We start from the raw sequence: 25591 nt of genomic DNA, 5'->3' as shown, positions 1-25591 counted from the left end.
AAGCAACATTTCTATTTTTTTTATCCTTATTATCCTTTTAAAAATGTTATTGTGTCTCATTTCAGCTCACTGGCTCATAAATGTAAACAGTTAAACACTAAGATAAAGAACGTTGCTCTTTCTGTGGATACTAAGCATAATTAATAAGTTAAAAAACAAAACAAAAAATAATACTGAATGGCAATTGTTTAATTCCAGTGACATCATCATCACGTGCAATTTTCTACTAAATGTAGGCTATTCTTTAATAATCAGTGACATGCTTTCAGTATAAAAGATCCAGCTGTGCTTAAAATCAGTTTCTTGTTACTTTATAAAATCCGCTCTGCAGCGCTTACAGCTGCCTTATGAAACAGGCGTTGTACCTTACAACGCATCCGTATGAAACGTATATGAGTGTGATGGTTTTGCAGTGCATTATGGGACCGGTGTCTTTTATTGGGTGGGAATGGACTCAGTGGTTACTGCTGACCCCGTAATCAATAATTCAGCCTCTCCGGCAGCTTTCATCAATAATAAAAGACCGCTTCAGTGTTTGAGGTGGAATATTTCAGGACGCTGATTACGGATCCGGATTCGTTAGACAGGACGTCAATCCTTCTCGTACCCCTAAACCACGCCCATTTGTCATTCATTTATGTCGCCTTCACAACCCGAGTTACAAAACGACTGGAACTCGTTCTTTCCCTTTTCAAAATAAAAGCCAAGCTCAAAGACGTTGTTTATTCAAAAAGACCCTAGATATCCGTTATTTATTTACCAATCGCTGGGATAACAACTGCGTGTATGAAACAGTTTTTTCAACCGATGGACGCAGTTAAATGAGATAAGTTGGTTTTTGAGGCATGTCACTCGACTAAATAGTAAGTAACTGTTTTCATAATCACCTGAGATATAGGAATAAAAAAAAAAAGTAAGATTTTAAAACCAGCGCTGTGGCTTCTCATTTCTGTCAATTAATTTCGTTGTTTCATTATTATTTTCCTGCATCCTGACCTTTACTACTACAAATACACGTACCTCATAACGCATACACACTTATGTAACAGTCTTAATGCAGAAAGCTGAGGTATTTGCCTGTGTAAAGGGTCTGAGTACTTTCCAACCCTGTTTAAAAAGTTCACCGGGTACCAGGTCTTGCAAAGGAAGAAAAGCATGTCGGTTCTGATGTAGGATTGTGCGTTTTTTCTCTTCACATTACAAAGAATTGTCCATGTTGTTGTAAATTTTGATCTTTACAAACACTTCTGTATATATATAAAAAACACCCAGCACGCCCCTGCGGGCGGTTTATCCTTCAAGCTCGGGTCCTCTACCAGAGGCCTGGGAGCTTGAGGGTCCTGCGCAGTATCTTAGCTGTTCCCAGGACTGCGCTCTTCTGGACAGAGATCTCCGATGTTGTTCCCGGGATCTGCTGGAGCCACTCGCCTAGCTTGGGATATATATATATATATATATATATATATATATATATATATATATATATATAGTAAAAAAGTACAGTATAGTAAAAAATACAGTCGGATCAGTTACTCAGTCAATCAGAATCGTCTTTATCTTTCAAGCACTTTGTACCGTTTAAACCAATCTGCTTTTATTTTGAAAAAGCCAACAGGATGTTGTGTCGCGCAACCATTCCGACTTGACAGTGAGTGGTGGTGTTTCTGCGGGTGCTGGACGTGGAGGATAGCAGCCAGATAGAAATAAAGGTGGGTTTTCTTTCTTTATTAATTTTGGAGTTAATGGAGATAAAATCGTACGTTAAATTTAGCGCATTTAGTGTCTCAGCTGCAGTTTATTTTAATCATCCAGCAGCATATTTCAGATGACAGAAGCCTTGACGTGAGATGCCTGCCTTAACAGCTGTTTCCATTGTGAAAACCATAAACCGGCTTCAGAATAACCCGTAAAAACAGGCTGATTGTTGTTATCTGTGTGGATGGATGAGGGCTGCTGCTGCTGCTGCTGTCCTGGATCTCTGGCTTGACTCACGGCCTGTCCTGCAGGAAAAGGCGTTTCACACTGTCCGATGGGTTAAATGAAGAAAACAGGTTTGAATGGATCTGAGGCAGGATCAGTGGAATACATTACAAACACACGTAGAGCACACTGCACGAGAGTAAACATATGAAACATGTGGGGGGGTTTAAACCTTTTTTTAATAGGTTACACATTTAATAGGTTAATATTCAAATAAGCATCATGACATAACTAAAGGTCGGCACAGAGAATCATTCAACAATCCGAATACCAGGATTACAGGAGTATTTAATCCGTGAAACGCGGCAGCCATATGGAGGACTGTTGTGTTCCAATGCTGAGGTAAAACACTGAGTCAGATCTCTGGGAGTAAGTACTGAATGATATGTTCATTCATTCACAAGAAAAAAAACAGACTAAATCATAAATATCGTTTTTATATATTTTAATTATGTGCAGCTAATGAAGGATATGGATGAAAGCACATATGAAACACATATGAAAAATGCATAGAGTTTCATCTGGTTTAGCTGCTGTTTCAAATCTTATACAGGAGCCTACTGAAAACTGTGCAGTGCAGTTGCATTGTGTCAGCCTATCAGCCTGCATTTTGGCTTTTAAGCTTAATCAATAAGTATAATACAATAAGACTGCAAGCATGTTCTTAGGCTTTTTTTTAAAGAGTCTCAAAGTGAGCTCACAGCCTGCAGACCACATCTGAATGTCCTCGCTGACGGTAAACTTACTGGCTGAAGGCAGAAGTGACGCATCTGCTGCTTCACATGGCAAAACACACACTAATGTTGCCTGGGAGAGATGCCACTGATATGCAGGGTGGATGCCTTTTTTATTACATTTCAGTCAGTTTGTCAGCAGTAGTCTGAGATGTGCCTGTCTGAACACATGTGCAGTAAAACAGACTTAAAGATTGGATTTCTTGAGCTAATCTGTGATTATGATGCTTTAAACTATGATTATAGATGCTTTTGAACATTACACACACCCACATAAACACAATGTCTGAGAACAAAAGCTCTACATAAGCAGAGTACAGCTCAGCAGATTTAGGGGGGCGAGACTATTTTAATGACTGTAACAAGCTCTCAAAGATGTATCCAAATACAGCATCTTTCAGCATGAAGTGGGAAGAAGCATTTTCAATCAACATTATAAATTAAGCAATGCACTTGTGTACAAACACACATGACTACTTTTTAATGTCCCGGATTCACCTGCAGACTCTAGCCTCAAAGAGCATCTCTCACATCCTGGCTGCTCTCATTGCTGCTTTCTGTTTTCTGTGCACGGGGGGTTGGGGTGGGGTGGAGAATGAAGTGATGATATTTTTAGCTTCCCCTCCTCTCATCTGCATCTCCACGCTTCCTAGAGAAAGGAGGCACGTGATTGGAGGAAAAAGGGGGGAGAAATGCTGTCTCAGGAAAACTAGGAGAGCCACAGCAGCAGAGTAACGCCACTGCTGTCCAGTTTCAGTAGGTTGTTAGTTATTGTTTCACACGTAAGGCTGGTTAGTAGCTGTAAATGTTGCATCACATTGGTTTTAGTAAACATCAGTGTTTCTAGGCTGAGAAACACTGACAAGACACTGGATTTTTCTTTAACTTCCACTGCATCAAAAGCACCGCACAGAAAGACGGCGGTGCAGGAGGAAAGATGCAGACAGCAGCGTTTTGCTAAAGAGGTCAGAGGTGAAAAGGCTGCTGACTTCACTTTTAAATGGTGATCATCCAGCCAGATCACGCAGATTTGAGTTAAACAAGCCTCTTGGCCAGTGTGAACCGAGTCAGTGAAAGAAAAGAGTTCTGCTGCAGCATCCACACACCCATCGCACTGCATTCAGTCTAGTGCTGGATAAACACTGGAGCCATTTAATGCTTCTGCTCCTAGTTGTGAGTCTGGGGTGAAGATTATGGGTAAAAGTAGTAATGCTACATTAAAACAAGATCTTCTTTTATCAGTCAGTTTATAGATTTGACTTGATTTGACTATTGGGTCTATACGGAGTTGATTATGTGACTGTTTGTTGGATTCACAGCAATGTGTCCGTTTATAAATGCGTCATGCATTGTAATCTGAAAAGTAAGTAATGGAGAAATGTAGCTAAGTCATTAAGTGCAGCACTTGAGTAAATGTAATTCATTATTTTCCATCACTGTCTGTTTGTTCTAATAAAGGAAGGAAGGAAGGAGTTGCATTAGCTTGCCGTATTGCAGATATGGGGATCTCACCACTTTCATCAGGTTAAAGAGGAAGGTGGCATTGACCCCTCGATTAAGAAGTATTGATGGTGCCTTTTCAGGGTAATGTACTAGGACAAGAAGGAGAAGGATGCTGCAAGGTGGGGACTGCAGAGCAGGAGAGCAGATAAGAGTTTGATTTGAAGATTTGTTAAACATCGTCCCCACTATTGAAGTACCAGTCCAAACACAAAATGATCCAAATAACTGATTTATGAAGGAAAGCACCGTGAACCCTTAAACGAGACAATATTTTTACCCACCTGAGAAAATGTCCTCAATGAAAAAAGGTCAAAACCTTTAGCTTCATGGAGAAGTGACACGTATCCACTTCCTCGTCCTCATCTGCACAGCAGACGAAGATTGGAAAAACTCCAACAAAAACTGACATTTATGCTTCTGCCAAAGCCACAAATCAGAAACTGAATGGCATCCTTACAAGAACAATCACTCTGTGACACTCACAAAAATGTTCTAAACAAATGCAGCTTGATTCAGTTTGATGGAACAGAAATAAAACAAAGCAGGCGGCTATCAGTCAGAGCAGTGACACGTGGCTTCTTCATTGAGCGCTTGACAACCTTTGAAAAATGGAAGCCGTTTTTATAACAGATAGAACCTGTCCTGGTACAGGGACCTGCAGGGAGGACGACTTTTTTATTCTGTAAAAATCACAGACGCTCTAAGTTTCTGATTTAGTTATTTGTAATAAAATCGACTGGGGATGTTAGGTTCACATAACCGTCCTCTGATGTTGTTAAGAGATGTGAAAAACCTCTGAGTGAGTCATCTCAGTAACCATCTTAAAGCAAGAATGTGTTTAGGTGATCTGGGATCAGCTGTGGATTAGCTGTCCGTCTGCACTAAGCCAGCCAATCCTGATTAGATGAACCTGACTGGCTGGCTGCAGGAGCACTTAGCTCCTGCAGGGACATCAATCTCCTTTAGGTGGCAGGTTTAGAGGGGGAGCTCAGTGATGTCATTGTCCAGCAGTGAAACCTATAACTCTTAGTCCTGATTGGATTAGTGTGGGAAAAAAATGGAAAAGACTTTGCCTGTGGCGTTAAGGTGTAACTATTGACAAAGTGCTATTGAGCAAAACAGAAAGACTCAGAAAACCAAGCTTCCCAGAGCTGTGACTTATAAAGATAGCTTATCCTCTTCCTTTATATCACAGTTTTCTTAGTGACTCATCCTGATCTTACATGTATATATATATACAAACAGAGACTTGAGCAGCCAATCTAATATTAAAACCAGAAGTCGCTGCGATAACAGATTTGGTTATTATTAGCCATCTCTGCCTGATAAAGCGTGCTTCCCTTCCTCCATCTTCCCTGCACTCTCCGCGATGGAAGGAGTTATCTTTGAACTCTGAAATCTTTTTTTCCTCCTGGCGTTTAGTCTCATCTCCTTTTTATTCGAGACCGAATGCCATTGCTACTTTTCGGATTGTGAGGGAAGATTTGGAAATTTCAGAGCCACTTTGATGGGACCCTAAATGTGCAAATGTACTGACCGTGTGGATCGGCATGCTATTGTAGTTTTCCATCAAAAACACACTGTGTGAAGCCTTGACTTAGACTCAGATATTATTATATCCTACTTGATGCCATTTAGCTTCAAATTTCTGTTGATAATTATATATATGTCTATATTATTTAACAGATGATGCAGATGATGACTGTCATGTTAGACTGGATTGATCCCTGTGGGGAAATAGGGATGTGAGTCAGCATAATCAGCAGCTCAAAGAACATGCTCAAAAATTCAATATGAAATATTATTATACCAGGAAAAAAAAGGAAAGGGAACAGGAAGAGGGAAGGGATGCATGCGCTTAACAGATGTTGTCACCATCTTTCATCTCAATAACCTACATAAAGGTCAAAGTGAAGTTTGATTATTATTTATAGCTTTGTTTTTTTTAATCAAAAGTGGCAGAAAAAAAGTTCCCGGTTCTCCAGCGTCTCCTATTTCTTTTAGTTTTCAGGCTGTTGCTGGATTGTTGGTCAAGACATGGATGACACTCTGGGCTGTAGAAGATATTGATTTCCTAAACAGGCGCAACAGATAATTGATGGTTCAGTATTAGGAGAAACTACAGCTGCAATAACAACAGGGGTCCCGGCATGGGCTTGTGAACCTTCAAGGGTTGAAATCCAAATATCCAGGCAGCTCTTACAGTGCACATACACCTGACTTGCTTGGAAGTTTGCTAGCAAAGCCAAAAGAAAGCAGCGGCATTTTGGAAGCTGAAAGGAATTTGCATAATGAGAATTTGTTAATTACTTTGAGATTAAACACAAAGGCCTCTCTCTATAAGCTTCTGTATCGAATTAGTGAAGGTTAAACCAACTCTCTTCTCTGCAGCTAATCTCAGAGACGCAGAGGAAAAGCAGCAGAAAAGAAGCAAAAAGCCTGCAGTAGTGTTTGGCAAGACCTACACTTCCAGCATTGGTTGGTCATTTTTAAACTCCTGGAATCCTTGCTGTGAATACTGGAAACAACAGCACCGCAAAAGAATCAATAAGAATTTAGGAGCCCAGATTTTATGAAAAGGTTCTAAAACAGGTTGCGAATCACAGCACTAGGATAAATGTTCCAGAGGGGGTTAAAAGAAATATGAGCGAATGTGGGTTTTCACAGTACAGAAAGTGGAAGGAGATATAGTAATGCATCTAAACTGACTCCAAGACCTGGATTCGAATGTTTTTAAGAGCAAAACTTTGTGTAATTGCCTGACGTGCTGTCACTGTAACACTGCTGACTCGGCTCGGAGAAGCTCATCGATAACGAACACGTGGGCAGAAATATCTGCAGAGCTGAGCAGACCCTGTCGTGCAGCGGTAACAAGAGCAGATACATTTTTAATAAGGCTCGCCAAAGAGGAAATCAAACACCAAACCCTGACTGTGATCAAGTGCCATCTCACCTCCGGCTGGTTCACCGGAGCTTAGCCTAAAGATAACTGTTAAGTTATAGGTGTCAAATCTTAGACTCTTCCAACCTGACGCTGATATCATACAGCTCTGATCGGATGTGTCGGTAAGCATGCTAGTAGCCAGCTTTTCTTTTTTTTGAGATAAAAAAATATATATACATGTAAAATGTAATGTTTTAAACCAGGAAGTCAATCAGTTTAGTCGGGGATGGTTAGTGTCAGTGCCAAATCATAATAAATACCATCTACTGTACCATAGTAAGAGTAAGATGAAATATATGCTGGATTGTAAAGACAAAAACTACCAAAAAAAGTCCACTTGTTGTCTCCGGGGAGTAAAAACTCAGGAATCAGGAAGAAAACCTCACACAGGTCCAGGATGGGGTCTTAATGCAAACTAGGCCACATAACAAAAAAGATCAAAGTAGTGACATATGGGCCAATCCTGAGGCGGAGCTTTGACTTAAGCCTGCAAATAATACCCAGTTTCCTCAAGAGCTAAGCAGAATTGCGTGCATAGCAAACAATATGAGCATGCAATTGTATGACAGATAAATAAATTAGATTTTTGGGGCTTTTGTCGCTCAGAGAAATTCACCGACACCACTCCGTAGAATGAAGTGCTGTTAGTTGTAGGTGTGTCTTCATTTAAATACTTTTGCAAGGAATTCTGAGATGGAAGCGTCTCCTGTTGTTTAGGTTGGACCTCCGTTTGTCAGGAAGGGACAGGAAAAGCAACACTAAACCAAACTGATTGCAGATCAGTTAATCCAACACGCTGTTCATCCTCTTCAGCTGCACGTTTACTTTTTATTTTCTAATGTTTGTGTAGATTATGCTCATCACACTCAGTGAGTCACACTGCAGTGCCTTTGCTGTGACTGAAACTCCAACTATTGACCGTCAGCTGAGTGGGGTAGAGTTGAGCGGTATATGGTACAACTGCGCAGCATCAATCTCACCTGAAGTCAGTTGATCCCAGATTGAGTGAACAGGGTTGATTAAGCTGTAATAGTGATGATATCAGTGAACCCTAAACTACTTATTAGCTGTGAGCTTTTACAGAATAGAGTCCAAATGAAGAAATAGCTCTGAGTTCAATGTGCTTATGTGTCTATTTCAGTTTGAAAACAAACCTTTTTACGCAATTTTAAGGGGCAAAAATCAGTTTGACAAGTGAACTGAAGTGTTTACCTCTTTTGCTCCATATTCTTTGCAGTTTGTTTATTCAGTTAAATTGTCACCTTGTCTTTCCTGACTGCTATCTTTGTGTTTGTTTGTTTGGTGGCTTTTTGCCTTTTGTCTGATGTTCAGTAAGTGGGACTTTCATCGGATGATGGGCTTGTCAGTTGTTTGGAAAAGAAAAATATTCACTTTATTATGTTTTTGTGACTGTTTCTGGATATAGTCAGTCTGGATAAGATTTCTGGAGAAGTCTGACCATTTTGGCATTTTTTAAAGTTGTCTTGAGCTACAGGGCTTCAGGCTTTCTGAAGGTCTGTCTTTGGACACTGGCTGCTTTTTCACAGATTTTCAGTCCAGTCCTTGTACCTGACCAATTTCCAGTGAGTGTCTGGATCCTGGACTCATGCATATTAATATAAATACAAGCAAATGAAAACAATTGCATGCAGAGGTAAATAGAAAGAATGTAGAACTGATAAATATTGCACATTAAAAACACAGTCTATATGTTAGAGTTTTTTGAGTTCATTGTTCAGTATGGTTATGGTTGTAGGGTAAAAACATGGAGAAGGATCAGGAGAAAGGTAAAACACGGTGGAGGTTCTGTTATGGTTTGGGGCTGTTTCAGCCAGTACTGATTTTTCACTATGATAGTCAACCTAGAAATGCAGTAAAAGCAAACATGAATAGAGAAAACACACACAATGGAACCGCGTCAGTCATGGATTGGCCTTCCCAGAGCCCAGATCTCAACATTTTGTTGAGGCCAAAATCCAAAGTAGAGCTTTGAATGTCTTCAAAAAGCCCGGAGAACTATTACTGAAGACTATTTAAGGAAATTAAAAGAAAGCTGACTAAGTTTGTGAAAATGTACAAAATCTTTTTTGCCATATGTTCTATATTTTCATGTGTTTCAATAAATCTCTGCACCCATTTCCTGTATCCCCAGCAAAATAGAAAGAAATGGTTGGCTGCTTCATGGTTTTGCACAATACTGTATGTTTTTAAAAGAAACCTTTAATATCTAAAGTAGTATTTTCAAAATATATACTGTAAGGTAAAAGTTTAGATTTCTTTACTTGTTACTCAGTAAGTCTAAGTTAATCCTGCACATCCATAATTCTTATTGATTAGGTTCGGCTCTTTTGAAGAGTATGCATGTCTTATTTTTGCACACGCTTGAAGTATTCACAGATCCTCCGAGCTGTGAGGAACTGTTGACGTCACAGGCAGAACAGAAGCCATCAACTAAAAAGATACTGGCAGCCATGTGGCTGCTGCATTTTCCGATGCTCTCAATTTAGCAACCTGACTAAATCCTATTTACATGAAACAGCTTTATGAATGTTTATGAATGTTTTCTGTGATCCTCTGTGCAGCGTTCTCACAGTAGGTTTATCACATCTCGACCCACCTGCTTAGCCCTCGTTTGCATAACAGAATGTGCTGAGGAAGGGTCGGGGCTTCTCCATTATTTAACAAGCATCTCTGTGTTCCTGCGTGTAAGCCGATAGGCCCGAGCTGTGAGGACTGAGCACTTGTTTTCTTTGTTCTTTATTCTGTCTGAGTTCTAGTGTTCCGCTGCAGCCGAGTCGAGATAACAGTCTAAATATAGAGGCGGGTGAAGGGACTGAGTCCTGTGGGCTACAGTCATCGTGCTCTGAAGAGTCACTCACTCTGTTTTCTAAATCCTTTTAGGTCTCGTAGGTTTGAATCTTTGTAGTCCTGGACAGCGAATGCAGTAACGTAACGGCAGTGTAAGTTTCAGTGAAGCTGCTGTTGTTCTTTGGCTGACTGTTAGAGCAGATCTGCAGCCCAATTTAAAACACAGCAGTAGTTTGACCTTGCTGAATAAATATGTAGAACTAGCTAATGCAGTGCATACGATTCATAAAAAGGTTCAATGTATAATAAGGAACTTTGAGGAAATTTTGGATTTTAAAGTAAGTGCTAGTCTTATATTTTTATGAGATTGTGTTCCTCAAAAGAAATATGGTCTCATTAATAACTGCATGTTACACCTTTAGATGGGTTTGAACCTAACACCTTATACTGGAAACCAAGAGAGTGGAGGTGTCTACAGTTCCTTAGGTTAGGCGCTAACTTAAACTGTGAGCTAACTATGATAGTAACCAGAATCATAGTTAGACCCCAATCTAAGGACTAGAGTAGGTTATTTTCTTAATTAGGAATATCTGTGTCTAAACCCAACTAAACTTTGAGTGAAAAAGGAGGCAAACAGTGAATCAAAGTCTAAAAGTTGTCAGACACATCTGTCCCTGCATCCTTCGCCTGTCTGCATCCTAATGTGGACTTTTTTTTAATGCCTCTGTTAGTCATTTAAAAGAAGCTCGCACGGGCTCTTTCAGACAAAAGGAACAAAGGACCATTATGACTACATTTTTTTCATCCATCGTTTAAAGTAAAACACGGTATTTCAGTATTAGCAAATGCACCATACCAGATCCTATATTGGCTTTACAATGAAGTCAGGATGCTGAACAAGACTCGTTACAAGTGAGCTCGGTGCTCACTCGAGCTCACACCCTGCTACAGCTTTCCAAGAAATTAATTAAATCTGAAGTTTATCCCTTTGAACGTAAAGGTTTCATGCTGTACATAGTTCATGGTTAACATAGACGTAGAGTCCCCCAGAAATCTGTTTGAGGAAAATGGCTAACCATTCAATTCAATTCAATTCAATTTTATTTATATAGCGCCAAATCACAACAAAAGTCGCCTCAAGGCGCTTCATAGATACAGAGAAAACCCAACAATCATATGACCCCCTATGAGCAAGCACTTTGGCGACAGTGGGAAGGAAAAACTCCCTTTTAACAGGAAGAAACCTCCGGCAGAACCATGCTCAGGGAGGGGTGGGGCCATCTGCTGCGACCGGTTGGGGTGAGAGAAGGAAGACAGGATAAAAGACATGCTGTGGAAGAGAGACAGAGGTTAATAACAGATATGATTCAATGCAGAGAGGTCTATTAATGCATAGTGAGTGAGAAAGGTGACTGGAAAGGAAAAACTCAATGCATCATGGGAATCCCCCGGCAGCCTACGTCTAATGCAGCATAACTAAGGGAGGATTCAGGGTCACCTGGTCCAGCCCTAACTATATGCTTTAGCAAAAAGTTTTAAGCCTAACCTTAAAAGTAGAGATAGTGTCTGTCTCCCGAATCCAAACTGGAAGCTGGTTCCACAGAAGAGGGGCCTGAAAACTGAAGGCTCTGCCTCCCATTCTACTTTTAAATACTCTAGGAACAACAAGTAGGCCTGCAGAGCAAGAGCGAAGTGCTCTAACAGGGTGATATGGTACTACAAGGTCATTAAGATAAGATGGGGCCCGATTATTTATGACCTTGTATGTGAGGAGCAGGATTTTGAATTCAATTCTGGATTTAACAGGAAGCCAATGAAGGGAAGCCAAAACAGGAGAAATCTGCTCTCTCTTTCTAGTCCCTGTCAGGACTCTTGCTGCAGCATTTTGGATTAGCTGAAGGCTTTTCAGTGAGTTTTTTGGACATCCTGATAATAATGAATTACAGTTGTCCAGCCTGGAAGTAATAAATGCATGAACTAGTTTTTCAGCGTCACTCTGAGACAGGATATTTCTAATTTTAGAGATGTTGCGCAAATGGAAGAACGCAGTCTTACATATTTGTTTAATATGTGCGTTGAAGGACATGTCCTGGTCAAAAATGACTCCAAGGTTCCTCAGCGTTACTGGAGGCCAAGGTAATGCCATCCAGAGTAAGAGTCTGGTTAGATACCATATTTATAAGCTTTTCAGGGCCGAGTACAATAACCTCAGTTTTATCTGAATTAAGAAGCAGAAAGTTAGCGGCCATCCAGGTCTTTATGTCTTTAAGACATTCCTGCAGTTTAACTAATTAGTGTGTGTTATCTGGCTTCATGGACAGATAGAGCTGGGTGTCATCTGCATAGCAGTGAAAATGTATTCTATGTCTTCTTTTTTTTTTTTTTTAAATGACATCAGAAACAGCAGTATGCGACATTACGTGATGGCAGAGCTTCAGTTCATCCTTTGTCATTTTTTTTTTTTTTTTTTTTAAATAAATAGGACAGGGGGAATGAATGAGAGAAAGAGGGGGAGAGAAAGAAAGAAAACCAAAGGGGAGAAGAGACGGTGAGAAGGGGGGGGAAGAGAGAGAAAAAAAAAGAACTCCTGGGTCACCTGTATGGAGAAAAAAAAAAAAAACAAACAAAAAAAACAAACAGAGGAGACAGCAAACAACAAAGAGCAGTATTCTATGTCTTCTAATGATGCTGCCTATAATGTAAACAGAATTGGTCCTAGCACTGAACCCTGTGGAACTCCATAATTAACCTCAGTGTGTGAAGAAGACTCTCCATTTACATGTACAAATTGGAGTCTATTAGATAGATATGATACAAACCACTGCAGTGCAGTACCTGTAATACCTACAGCATGTTCTAATCGCTCTAATAGGATATTATGGACAACAGTATTGAACGCTGCACTAAGGTCTAGCAGGACAAGCACAGAGATGAGTACACTGTCAGAGGATATAAGAAGATCATTTCATTCTTGTGCAGTGTGCTGTCATATGCTTACTCCTTAATGGTGTTGCTGTTGGTGTAAATGTTAGGCTGGATTTTTAATAGAGTGTAACTTTGATCAAACATGTTTTACATAAATAATTAAAATAGAAAATTGTGGACGGGACTGGCTTTAAACTACATGGCTAGCTAGTGGGTACAAAACTCTATGCTAGCATGAAGTTCATCCTCATATACCTCCATCCACCGATGAGAATATTGCAATATGTGGTTGTGATTAATGCCCATGAAGCAAATGTGCATTGTGTAAAGCATACCAGTTAATCACTATCCTCTGTTATGCTGAGTCTAACAGATGCTGACAACGTCGTTTGTCTTAACATGCATTAAACGTACGACCTCTTCTGTGTTAAACAGCTCCTCTGCTGTTGTTTCAGCAGCCTCTTCTGTGTGTGTTTAATGAAATCGATGCTCATTAATTTAGCGTAATGTCCTGGCTGACAGTAGAAGCTGCTAATGCGTCTTAATGAATGCCTGCATTTTTATTTACTAGTCTGTGTATCTTTCGGACCCAGAATGTAGCATTTAGAGCCTTCGCTAATTGGCAGTGCCCATCCTTGTTCTTATTGTCACTGTGGTTCTTTGCACTTTGTACTGTGCAGATGGATGCCCCACAGTTTGGGGGTCCATCTGCCATCACCAAGAAGGATGGCCACCCCGTTCCACATCTTACATGCAACTATTTTTAACGTGTCATATATGGTTTTCTTATTAAAATGCTGGTAAAGGGAGAAATTCAAACTGGGGCTTTTGAGGTTTTGCCAGCAGCCCATTATCCTTTGGAAATAATAACTCTTTGGCATTTTTGCTTGAAACATTATTAAAGTCATTAAAGCTGATTAATTCCTTGTTAATTACCTAATCTCTGCATTTTCCTACTTCAAAGACGATACGCATTGTTTTCCCTAAAGCTTTATCAGATCTTCTACGCTGGTTTTCTAGTAACCCCAAGAAAATCTTATATTGGGTATTATCCTGACTGCTGATATCCATCTTCTATTTTCATATCTACACCTACTTCATATCAATTTGTGCTCTTTCTTGTTCTGTTGCTCATGATTTGTGCACCATATCTGAACAGTGTGAATCTCTCTTACTCAGAAAGCTCAGTTTGTCACTCTACAGAGTATTTTAGAAATGGAAGAAACAGAAAAATGTCATTTCTATTTCAGAGAACATTTACTGTGATCTTACAGTGAGGCCACTGCAGGAGTTTGGTTAAAGACTTTCTCTGTTGTCTTTGTCCACAGATGGCTTCAGCAACAGCAACCTACGGGCAGAAGGAGTCCTCTGACCAAAACTTTGATTATATGTTCAAGATCCTCATCATCGGCAACAGCAGCGTTGGAAAAACCTCCTTCTTGTTCCGCTACGCCGACGACTCCTTCACGCCGGCCTTTGTCAGCACAGTTGGCATCGACTTTAAGGTGAAGACTATCTACAGGAATGACAAGAGGATTAAATTACAGATCTGGGTAAGATGACAAGAAAAGAAAAAAAGTGCTATGAACCAAAAAGTATACCTACTTTGCTTACTAGTATCTGGTTAGTTTATATTATACTGGTTGACAGGTGTAAAGAAAAAACTGAGGTTCACACATACACACTTATGAGGGAAAACAAGACAACAGACACAGGGAGACAATATATATGCACCCAGATAACATGGGGAGACGTAAGTGATGAGACCCCAGCTAAAGCCAGGAGGAAGTTAAACCTAACATAAGACACAGTGAGCAACTTCTGTCAAAATAAAACAGGAAGTAACTAAACATGGAATCGTTAGCAGAGAGGAATTTTCACTTCATTTTAATTCAAACAGTCACAAACAGTCACCTCGAGGCCCTTTATATTGTAAGGTAAAGAAAGTACAATGATACACAGAAAGTCCCAACAATCAGATGTTCGCTTAACAGCAAGCGCTTGGCGACAGTGGGAAGGAAAAACTCCCTTTTAGCAGGAAGAAATCTCCTATAGGACAAGGCTCATGGAGGAGCAGCCATCATGGGGATGAAGCCATAGAGAAGGCTAGATTAACGGAACTCAGAACATAAACAGTACTAAATACTGACAGAAGCCAGATAACAAAGGTAACAAGAACTAAAGACTATATCAAGTTTTTTTAAAGATATAAAATATCTCTAAAAACAAACAAGGATTCAGAGCCCAGACACACCAAAGCCCAGGATGATGACAGATAATTTCTTTTACGTTGTTTTCAAAGTCTGCCCATAATTAGTACGACTATATGAATTTTTGAAAGTCAATCTGGTTTGCTTTTGGTATTTGGTATATTTGGTGGTGTTGATTTGATCACTTCCTTGAGTTATTTCAAACTAGGACACACAGATGCTGTCCAATGAGAGGTTAACTTAGCAACACCAAGGAAATGCACCTGAAGTGTGTGTGTTTGTGGTGAGGATTGAGCTAATGCAAGAAGCACTGCACTTCATCACACGTTTCACACACATTTGTTGGTCAAAGCATTTATGCTTCCTTTTCTCCGCTTAGCTTTTCTGCACAGCAAATGCCCAGATGGGCTTACAGACAAGCATGAAATGTTTCCTCTGCACTGACATGTGAAATACATAAACAGGGTGTGTGGATGTGAGAAATAAAGCTGGGTTTCAGTTCCTTGTAAGTCTTTTTTTTCTCCATTCTCCAACTATTTTTGAAAGCAAGTGCAATGCCACAAATACCTTCCAGGAAGGATCGTCCTGCACGCACACACTTTTCAGACCATTTCGCCCCTGTCTATGACGTCAGGATTTTAACCTTGCCTTTAAAAATATTGTCATTGTCAGATTAAGGAATGTAGATATTCATGTTTTCCAATGGATTCTCATAATTGAGCAAATAAAAATAAAAAACAGGAGTTGTAAGACCCTGCCCCGTGGTGCTGTTTTATTATGCAAAGTCAGATTCCAGTGAACACAGATTTGCACACATCGGTGCCTTCGCTACAGCCTGCACGTGCAGATGAACACCAACAGAGCAGAATACATTAGACGGTTACGGTGACACGTCCCCGGGAGCAAACAATAAGGTGTTTCCTCAGATGTGCGTTTGCTTCTACGGGCGCGAGGGTTAAAGACAGCTGAAGCTCTAAACTGCTCTAAACTCTTTGGTTTGAGCTGCAGGAAACTGGTGTTTAGGTGCCATGCTGTAGACAATTACATCATTTCCACCATCACACCAAAGTTCTGCAGCAACCAGAGCTGTGATGGTGAGCAGAGCATTGAATTTGTGTGGCTGTGCACACGTGGATCTGTTTTGTGTGTAAGGCTGCCTCTGTTGTCAGCCTTTCCCAGGTCTTGCCTCTGGTAAGAAAGATACAATCGGCCAATCGGAGAAGAATAAACCTAAGACTGGGTGATGCTCTCCCCTCCCCCATTACTACACATCTCAGAAGATGCCCCCCTCCCTTTCGTTTCTGTCTCACGCACACAGACACACACACACGCACACACACTTCCTCCCCCACTGCTCAGCTAGCAGAGTAAAAATGAAAATGTTGGCATGAGCGCACAGTGCGTATATTTGTGCCACAGTGTGCAGTTATTCCAGTGTATGTTGATTTGTGCAGACCCGTGACATATACTTAGATGTCATACATGTTGTTTAAATGGCCACGTTTGAGAACGCGTCACGTTGCAGATAAAACTGAAGGCCTGAGAGGCCGTGTGGAGCTGCTTTCACAGCGCTCATGACAGCTGCAGTCCAAAGTAAAGACTTCTGGTTAAACGCGACCAATCAAAAAATAAAATAAAATAGAGCTTCAGAATTACCAGATTTATAAAGGTAGACAGATAGGATGAACTATGATGACACTAATATAATCTGTTAGCTGACATCCAGTAAGACAGACATATACACACCGGCCAGTGCTCAGACCCTCCTTTGTTGGAGCTCCTCCATTAGATGTCTCTAGGCTCACACACACAAGGGGAAAACAGCAGAGATGATAATGTTGCAGCTAGTAACAAAATATTATCCGTTCTCTTCTCCATTAAAATGCTATAGGGTACATTATCTCTTGCCAGTTGGAAAGATTATCATTTTATATTCCGTGGTAAGCCCTTAACTCTAAATTTGATGCTTAGCTCAAATATGAATAGTCCAGTGTTCATTATATAACACCACTCAGTGCTACCTACACTGACATTTTAGGTATAGAGCTGATGCACTTATCCAGAACAACTTGCAGCACACACTTAGTGGGTGAGCAAAAATAGGGTGCAAGCTGCAGTTGCAGAACATTATACAGTAACCATCAGTTTGGAAAGCATAGATCAAAGCGACAGCTCTCTGAAAATGCAATTTTCTAGTGACCCGAGTGTGATAATGTATGACTGAGTGAATAGATATATTCATGTCACGCACACACACACACACACATGTACTCATCAGTTTTTTGTGCACATGATGCTTTTTTTGTGTGTATTTATCTGGTTATCAGGACTTTTATTAAAAATGTGTTCTTGAAATTGAATTTTTCAACAGATTATTGAAAGGTAGGCATTTAGTTTATAGGAGCGTGTGTGATAAAATGTACCTATAGCAGTAATGATTTAGCTAAAAGTACGAGTTCTTTTGACACAATTTCAGCTTTTTCCATAGCTGATTGTTGAGATTATCTTTGTCTTTCCTTCAAGTAAACCCTTAAAATGACTTAATAAGGATTATAAGGGTTTACTTAAAAGATTAATTCACTTTTTTCTTTCACTCTCTAATTAAATCTTAGCTGAGAAGTCTGACACTACTATCATATCTTTAGCTGAAGCTTCAGGTAGCAGCTGGTTAGCTTAGCATAGTGAGAAAAAACAGATGAAAACAGCTAGCTCTGCTCTGTTTGAAGGTAACTGTTGCAGGTTTGACAGCTCTTTTTGGATTGGCTGAGGCTCAGGAAGAAAGGTTGGTGGTTTGAGCCCTGTCATCTCCAGTCAGCATGCCAAATGTCCTTTGGCCAAATGTCCAAACTCCACTCTTCGATGCATCCATCAGAGTATGATTGTGTGTTAATGTTAGAAAGAAAACACTTAAATCGGAAAAAGCTCACCTGTTAGCATGATTTAAGTTATTCTATCTACAAACCCCCTCAACTTATAAAACCTTTGAGATATGATTTATATCTGTGCTAAGTTATCAGCTACAGCTAGCAAACGTAACATAGGTAACACATGTACCTGAATATCAGTACTAACTAACAGACAGGTGTAAGGACTCAAAGCAGACTCTACAGGCTATTCAACAAACAGCTCATGTTTAATAGTGTAAGAAACAACAATTCAAGATAGAATAGAAAAAAATCCAAATTTGTCAAATACATAGGGAGGAACAACAGGAAGATAAACAGTCATCACAACAAAGACAAGCTGAAGCCATTAAATACACAGGTGGAATAATCAGAGACAAAGGAAGTACAACTAAATACAAGGAAGAAAAGACAAACCAAAACAGGAAGTAACATAAGAACCACTTAGAAACTTGACAATGAGACACAGGAGGCAGGAAAACCAAAGTCTAAGAAATTTACGTATGTGACAATACAGCGTTAACTATAGCTACAAAGAAAACTGGATCTGAAAACTAAAAGAGATTGTAGGCAAAGCTAACAATACAATCATAAAGAAACCAAATATATACTTTGTTAAATAGAACACAAAACCCAAAGAACACTGTAAATATGAGAAATCAATAAGTAAGTACAAAAACTCAGGGTCCATGACACTGTGCCACATGTTATTTGTCAGATAATTAAAAATGTCCATAAGGAACAATACTACAAACACAGTTTGGTCATTTTTACTGGGAGTGGCGCCTGGCAGATAGTGACCAGCTACAGCCTGCAGTGACAGCCCGAAATTTAAGCCTTAGGTTGAACTTCTGGTTGAGCCATAAAAAATGTGCCCATAGTACAACTGTTACCCAGAGAGAAACTACCCATAAAGGCCAAAGCTGACAGGGGGAAAGAAAAACTCCTATTTAGCAGGAAGAAATCTCCTGTAGAACCAGACTCATGGTCAATAGGCCAAATATGTCTTCATTTAAGTGTGTAATGGTTAAGCTCACAGAGGGAACTTTTAATTTTTGGGTTGAGTCAGTGTTTAGTTAGTGAAGTTGTAACCTGACCAAATACAGCATTTGTCTGGCTAATAACCCTTCACCATAACCCAACAGGCAAGAGAGAGGCATTGGTCACCTTAACTGACTCTTGGCAAGAAACTAAATAAGCACATTTCCCAAAATGCCATATGTGTGCTTGCAGAAGAAAAAACCCCCACACACATCTCTGATTGTGTGCACTGGCTGTATGACTATCCAAATGGTTTTGAATGCCAGTGTCAAACAAAGAGTTCATCCTGTGAAGTGTAAACCAGCATGAGACTTTTTTTTAATCTCTGCACCGACAGCTGAGGGATGCTGTTGGAACAGAAGCCGCTCAGCTTACAAGGTGAGGCAGGGTGTTGGCTAGCTGTAACACTGTGCTTTAATTCCCTGAGCAATAATCAGGGTAATGCTTGTATTACCTGCAAAAGTGACTGATTACATTAAATTAAACCTTTAAAACACAGTTATGTACTTGCCCGATGTGTCAAAGCTGTAAGTAAAGATAGGTTTTCTAATACTTTCTGCTCTGAATCGTCAGCACCTTTCCAACAGCAGTGAGGGCTGTAGATAAACTCCCCAATTACACCAACACACACGGAGCTGCTGTTTGCTTTTTCTACTGCTTTTTCTACTTCTACTCACAGTGCTGTGGGAGCGCACTGTGACATTAAAACACACACCTGAGCGATACACTGTGTCACATTGTCAGCAGGATTCTGGCACTGCTTATTCAGCAATATAGATTATGTAATTGTATTGCATGTTATCAGCTTTTCATTACCTGATTTAAACTGCTGTGTGAAGTATGAGGAAATATAATTCACATTTCTGCTCCTGGGTAATCAAATTGTTTCTTTAATTCTTCTTTTTTCAGCTGCCACAGTGGATCCTCTGTCTCCATTGTACCCTATCTATCGTACCCTGCCATCTTCTTCAGTCACACCAACCTTCTGCATGTCCTCCTTTATTACATCCCTAAATTTCCTCTGTAGCGTTCCTCTTTTTTCTCCTGTCTAGCAGCTCCGTCTTTAACACCGATTGCCCAATATGTCCACTATCTGTCCTCTCCACATGTCTAAAACCAATCTTAATCTCCAGACTCTCTTTGTTTGAGCCACTCTGCAGTAACATGATAAAAACAATCACTATAATTAAATTGCTCTTTTCTTTCCTCAGGACACGGCTGGCCAGGAACGTTACCGCACCATTACCACAGCTTACTACCGAGGAGCCATGGGCTTCATTCTCATGTATGACATTACCAATGAGGATTCCTTCAACGCTGTCCAGGACTGGTATGTCATTGGCTGGGGTAGTGCTGATGATAAGGGGGACTACAACATATAAGCAAGTAGGATAAACACCACTAAAAAAAATATTATTTGGATGCTGTATCCTGTGTAAAACAGTGCTGTTATGTTCTTTTTAAGTTTCTGTTTGGTGCTTTTTAGGCACCAAAAATCACCCTCTATCGCTGTTTTTCTGGTGAGACAAAGAGTTGTGCGGATGATGAATGAAACTGCATCTAGAGATTTAGTATCTCTCTAGAAATAGATGCAGGGATACAGGGGGATAGAAGAACAGAGCCACTGATCCGGTTCAGGTTTCTGTCTATTTTAATAGACCACAGTATGAGCTTTCTGTCTCTGCAGAGTAATGAGATGCGATCGTGATATCTTTTCCTTTTTGTTGTGCTATATAACCTGACCAGCACATCACAGAGGACCATTCCATTTATTTTCCACCTACTCGGTCATACCTTGTTGTTGATATTGCCTGTGTTTATGGGCAATTCAGTCTTTAAGTTTCAGTACGGACTTACAGTAAAATCAAATAAATCACACTGATCCTTTGATTTTTATTGTGTGCGTGCACAATTTGAGAGTTTTTAGATTCAGATTCATTTTTTTACCTCTTCAATCAGTGCGATCCTGAATTTTGGGGGAAAAAAACCCTTTAATGTTGCATTCAGACGTCCCAGCCTTTGACTTTCCTCTCTGACCCCGCCCTCAGGTCGACTCAGATTAAGACGTACTCATGGGACAATGCCCAGGTGCTGCTGGTAGGAAACAAGTGTGACATGGAGGATGAGCGAGTGGTGAACTCAGAGAGAGGTCGTCAGCTGTCCGAACACCTCGGTGAGTTCATGCTGAACACACACACGCACAAAATTCAACCTTGCAAGTTTACAAGATATGTAACTTTTTATATTCAAATGGCTCTTTTGCAGACTAATAGTGCTTGTGATGTTTTAGGAACATGAGTGGAGTCTTCTCTGAGGCTGGTACCGCCTGATAAGCCAGGAAGGAGTTTGCAGTTTGCACTTTATCTGCCCCTTTGGGTTCAAACCTATCGGCCAGCTGTTGCTTTTCTGTGCAGAGTTTGCATGTTACTCCCTGTTCCCGTGTTGGTTTTCTCTGGCTGTTCTGGCTTCCTCCCGCAGTCCAAAGGCAAATACGCTAGGTCAAATTGTTGTAAAAGGTTATCTGTCTCTGTGTGTTAACTTTGTGAGTCACTGGAATGATCTGCAACCGCACCACCAAATGTAATCTGCCCGGCAGATAGCAAGGTGTATCCCTTGTTGACTGACAGACCGAACACAGCTCGGCGACCTCTCTCATGCTCTGTTTCTCCTCCAGGTTTCGAGTTCTTCGAGGCCAGTGCCAAGGACAACATCAATGTGAAGCAGACCTTTGAGCGCCTGGTCGACATCATCTGTGAAAAGATGTCTGAGAGTCTGGACGCCGGCGATCCCGCTGTCACAGGGGCCAAACAGGGGCCCCAGCTGACAGAGCAGCCCGCTCCTCCTCACCAGGACTGTGCATGTTAAAGCTGACTCCTTTCCAAAACCCTTTTCCACTGTCTTTCTCCTTGTCCTCCTTTCAGCTGGACCTCAGGTCCTTGGGTCTGTACTTCATCACCCGTTTCACTCCTTTTCCTGCTCGTCTCTGTAGGAAGATTGGCTAAAGGTCACAAGAATCAAGCTGAAAAGTGTCTGAAAAGTGTCTGAATTGGTGTTTTTACTGTGGTTGCTCCTGGTTTCTCTGCACAAATGAGCTAAAAGGTCATTCAAAAAGTGCAGGTGCTGGTATGATGCCAAAGCACCTTAAATCAAGCTGCAGTTTCAGACTCTTTGCAGCCTGGTTCTTGAAGCTTTTCAACCCGTCGTATGTTGTTTCCCTGATCCTCGGTGTGGTTTTACAAGAAGGATTTGACGGCGTAACGTACACCCTCAGAGTGCCATTAAAATCCTTCCCATGTTTACAGTTCTTTGTTTCATGTCAGTTGAATATCTTGGAAAAGATGCCAGCCTTGGATTTGGTGACCAAGAGGGCCACACTGCTCAGTTCGGTAGGAGTGGTGATCCAGCTGAGATCTGCTCGGTATCAATGTAATGCATTTCATATATGTCATTAAATGTCTCTTTTGTTGTCTCACCAAGTTTCAGAACAGATAGCAAGCGTTCTGTCTTTCCGTTGTTCATCTGACTATTTGGCCTTTTTTCATTTTTTACATTTCTTTTTGTACTTTGGCGCCCCCCTTTTTTTTCCCCTACAGCAAAACACTTAGGGGGGTGAGAGGGATGCGAACAAATTATAACTAAGTGAAAAAATAGCAAAAAATGAAGAGACACATTTTATTTAATTATATTTATTTCAAATGTACATATAAATGTTGTGCAATATATATATCTATATACATAACATCTACAGGTATGCATTTCTGGATAGGTATAAAGACGGTACGAAGCTCTGTGAGGACAGTATCTGGTATAAAAGGCCTGTTTGTTTGGAGGTTGTGTCGAAGCGTGTCTCCTGCGAGCCGCTGAATTTCACTCTTGTTTATGTCTCGTGCTACTTTCAGAAATAATGCACCATCATAAATCGAAACTTTCTGCTAAATTACTAACAAGTCTAAATCCGTCTGGTGTGGTTTTCACTGCTGTGACACGTAGCATCGTTGCGTAAGTTCTATTTTAGAGGAAGGAGATGCATTTCTTTTTCAGAATAGTCTTAAAGCCATTTAGGTTCTCAGTGTTTGTATAATAGAAAAGGTTTTAATGTGTCTTTGTCTTTGTCACTGGAAGATAAAGGGAAAAATAGGAGGCTGTCTAAAAAGCATCTTTGTGCAACACAGTTGAAAGTATTTTCCATCAGGTGGAAAAAATTCTGCAGATACCTTTTTTTGTAAAATACTGAAGTTGAGGTCATGTAACAGCTAAAACCTTCAGACTTCAGGCTTTCATCTCTTTGATTGCTGTCCTCAAATATAAAGACACTGAAACATTTCATCAATCTTTGAAGGGAAGGACAAGAGCGATGTTACTTCTTTGATATTCCAGGGTATTTTGCTTTCTGTTGGTAGCTTGCCTGCAGGCAGTGAAAGAAACATCAGGATAGATTAGGATGATTCCCAAAACGGCCAGATTGGAGTTTGTTGTGGTTACTTGGCAGATCTACTGATCTTTGACCTCTAGGTGAGTACAGTATGCTGGCTTGCTTTCAAAATCATTCAACAACTACAGTCCTGAGCTTCTGTCTTGCTGGTTGAGACTTACAGAGAGTAGAGATCATGCTGACACATGGTACAGCACCGTAGCGAGATTCAAGACAGGAAAAACATGTATGGCAACATGTGTGGGGTGTAATCCGTATATATGTGTTTGATTGCATTATTCTGAAAGAGAACTCGTTTCTTTTCTGGACGGAGACAGCGTATCAAATAACATGTTGACTCCTCGTGTTTATCTGCTTAATAAAAAAACACTACGCGATTAATACCACTAACACCTCAGTATTACGGATAAATGTGGGCTCTTGTGTGGGCGTCGGTTTATTTGTGTGTTTGCGTTTGATCTCAGTCTTCAGGTAAATTATGGACCGCACTGTTTAAATACGAAGCAAGCGTAAAGCAGCTGAAGGCTCGAGCCAATGCAGGAGTTAAATATTCAGTACTGGGAAAGTATTTGCACTTTGGTTTTATTACAGTTTTAACGGTTAAAACTGGCTTACTGGGTATTCTTTCTTTATACTTCACCAAAGATTGCTTAAGAAGCAGCTCGCTGTTTTTGCTGTGGGGTGCCAGGTCGAGGAGTGTAACCAATTTTAAACGTTTAAACAAGTAATAAAACAAGTTCCTCACAGGGAAATATTGTGAGTCCTGTTCATATCAAAAGGATTTCATATCAAAAGGATTTCATATCAGCGTTAACCCATATTGATGAATGGGATGACATCTATGGACTGAAAGGGCAAAGCGCTACTGGATGAAAATCAGTAATGAATGACTTTGTAAAGCTCGTGTCTCATGTTTGGCAGGAACTTCAATACTATAAAAAACTGAGTCTCCATTCAGAGTGGTGTTATTAGAACAGGAAGTGATTTGGCCAGTAAATATGACTATGAACTGCGGAGATGATTTTGATCCTGCATACATTTTACTTCTTACTGGTTGTGACTGTTTCCTTTCTGGTAAAATCCAAAACTTTGAACTGTTCTCCTTTCTAATATGTCTTCCTCTCCATATAAACCCTGTCTGTAAATACTCTACCTTTGAGTCATATGTGTGGATTGTGTTGTATTGACTCAGGCTTGCATTGAAAAAAAGAAGAAGAAAAAAAAGACCTGAAATCCCCCAAAGAGCCATGTTGTACTGTACCCTGCATTCATTTCTAGGCCTGCTTGTGAATGAATGTGTCACTCAGCTACGAAGCAATACACACTACAGTATGTACACAAAAACAAACGCCATCCAGCTTGGTAGAGGTTGCCGACTGTAGAGCTTCTACTAGCACGCAGAAATAACATGTGACTTGATTTGGTCTTGTATCACTGCCTCTTCAGTTCCCTCTCAGCCATTTAAAGTGAGAGAATATGCTGTGGATGTTTTTATCTGTACTTTGTGGTAAAACAATAATTAAAAAAAAGTTGCTAACATTCAGTTTACTGTAGTTTTTGAAGTGTTTCTGCCCTCAGTGAATGCTTTTACCTGGCGCTTCTTCAACATCCAGTGAGGTTTTTACTCTGAACTTAAGATTCAGATTAGTTTAAAATAATAACATATGACAGACGCTTGAGTCACCAGGATTTAGCATGAAATTGTCATTTTGGTGGCAAATATCTGGCTGCTAGTAGCTTCAACATCCTCAGGATGTCACTCTTTCACTTTTCATTTTTGAAAGAAATTTGAAGAAAATCTCAGAAACTAGTCAGTGTCCGTCAAAGACCCAGAGAGAGAGAGAGAAGGGCATTTAAATTTTAAACAACTCACCTGCCACTTTATTAGGTACATTTGTTCAATTGTTTGGTAACATATATGTGCAATCATCCAGTCACATAGAACCAACTCAATGCATTTTAGGCATACAGTTCAAACCAGACATCTGAACGGGGAGGAAAGGTAATATAAGTCACTGTAAATGCAGCTGATAGGCAGGCCTGATGTATTTCAGAGACTGTTGAGCTATTGAGATTTTGCCATGCAGCCTTCTTTTGGAGAATGGTCTCCA

General features: G+C 40.3%; 1 protein-coding gene across 1 annotated transcript; it reads left to right on the top strand.

The window, feature by feature from the left end:
- The first annotated feature begins 1603 nt into the window (after positions 1-1603).
- On the top strand, positions 1604-25019 carry rab3ab (RAB3A, member RAS oncogene family, b). Its single transcript, XM_026142342.2, has 5 exons — positions 1604-1709; positions 14223-14447; positions 20260-20378; positions 21097-21221; positions 21723-25019. The coding sequence occupies exons 2-5, from the start codon at positions 14223-14225 to the stop codon at positions 21911-21913; spliced, it is 660 nt and encodes a 219-aa protein (XP_025998127.1). The 5' UTR covers positions 1604-1709; the 3' UTR covers positions 21914-25019.
- Positions 25020-25591: the final 572 nt, after the last annotated feature.

The sequence above is a fragment of the Astatotilapia calliptera genome, chromosome 15, assembly GCF_964374335.1.
Source record: "Astatotilapia calliptera chromosome 15, fAstCal68.1, whole genome shotgun sequence".
NCBI classification, from domain to species: Eukaryota; Metazoa; Chordata; class Actinopteri; order Cichliformes; family Cichlidae; genus Astatotilapia; species Astatotilapia calliptera.
This window is presented reverse-complemented; position numbering and strand designations above follow the sequence as displayed.

Bases quoted from the DNA above. Each gene is read 5' to 3' on its own strand.
- rab3ab (XM_026142342.2), top strand. From the start codon at position 14,223: ATGGCTTCAGCAACAGCAACCTACGGGCAGAAGGAGTCCTCTGACCAA. The intron at 14,448-20,259 runs GTAAGATGACAA...TTCTTTCCTCAG, and splicing joins GGATTAAATTACAGATCTGG to GACACGGCTGGCCAGGAACG. The intron at 20,379-21,096 runs GTATGTCATTGG...CCCCGCCCTCAG, and splicing joins TTCAACGCTGTCCAGGACTG to GTCGACTCAGATTAAGACGT.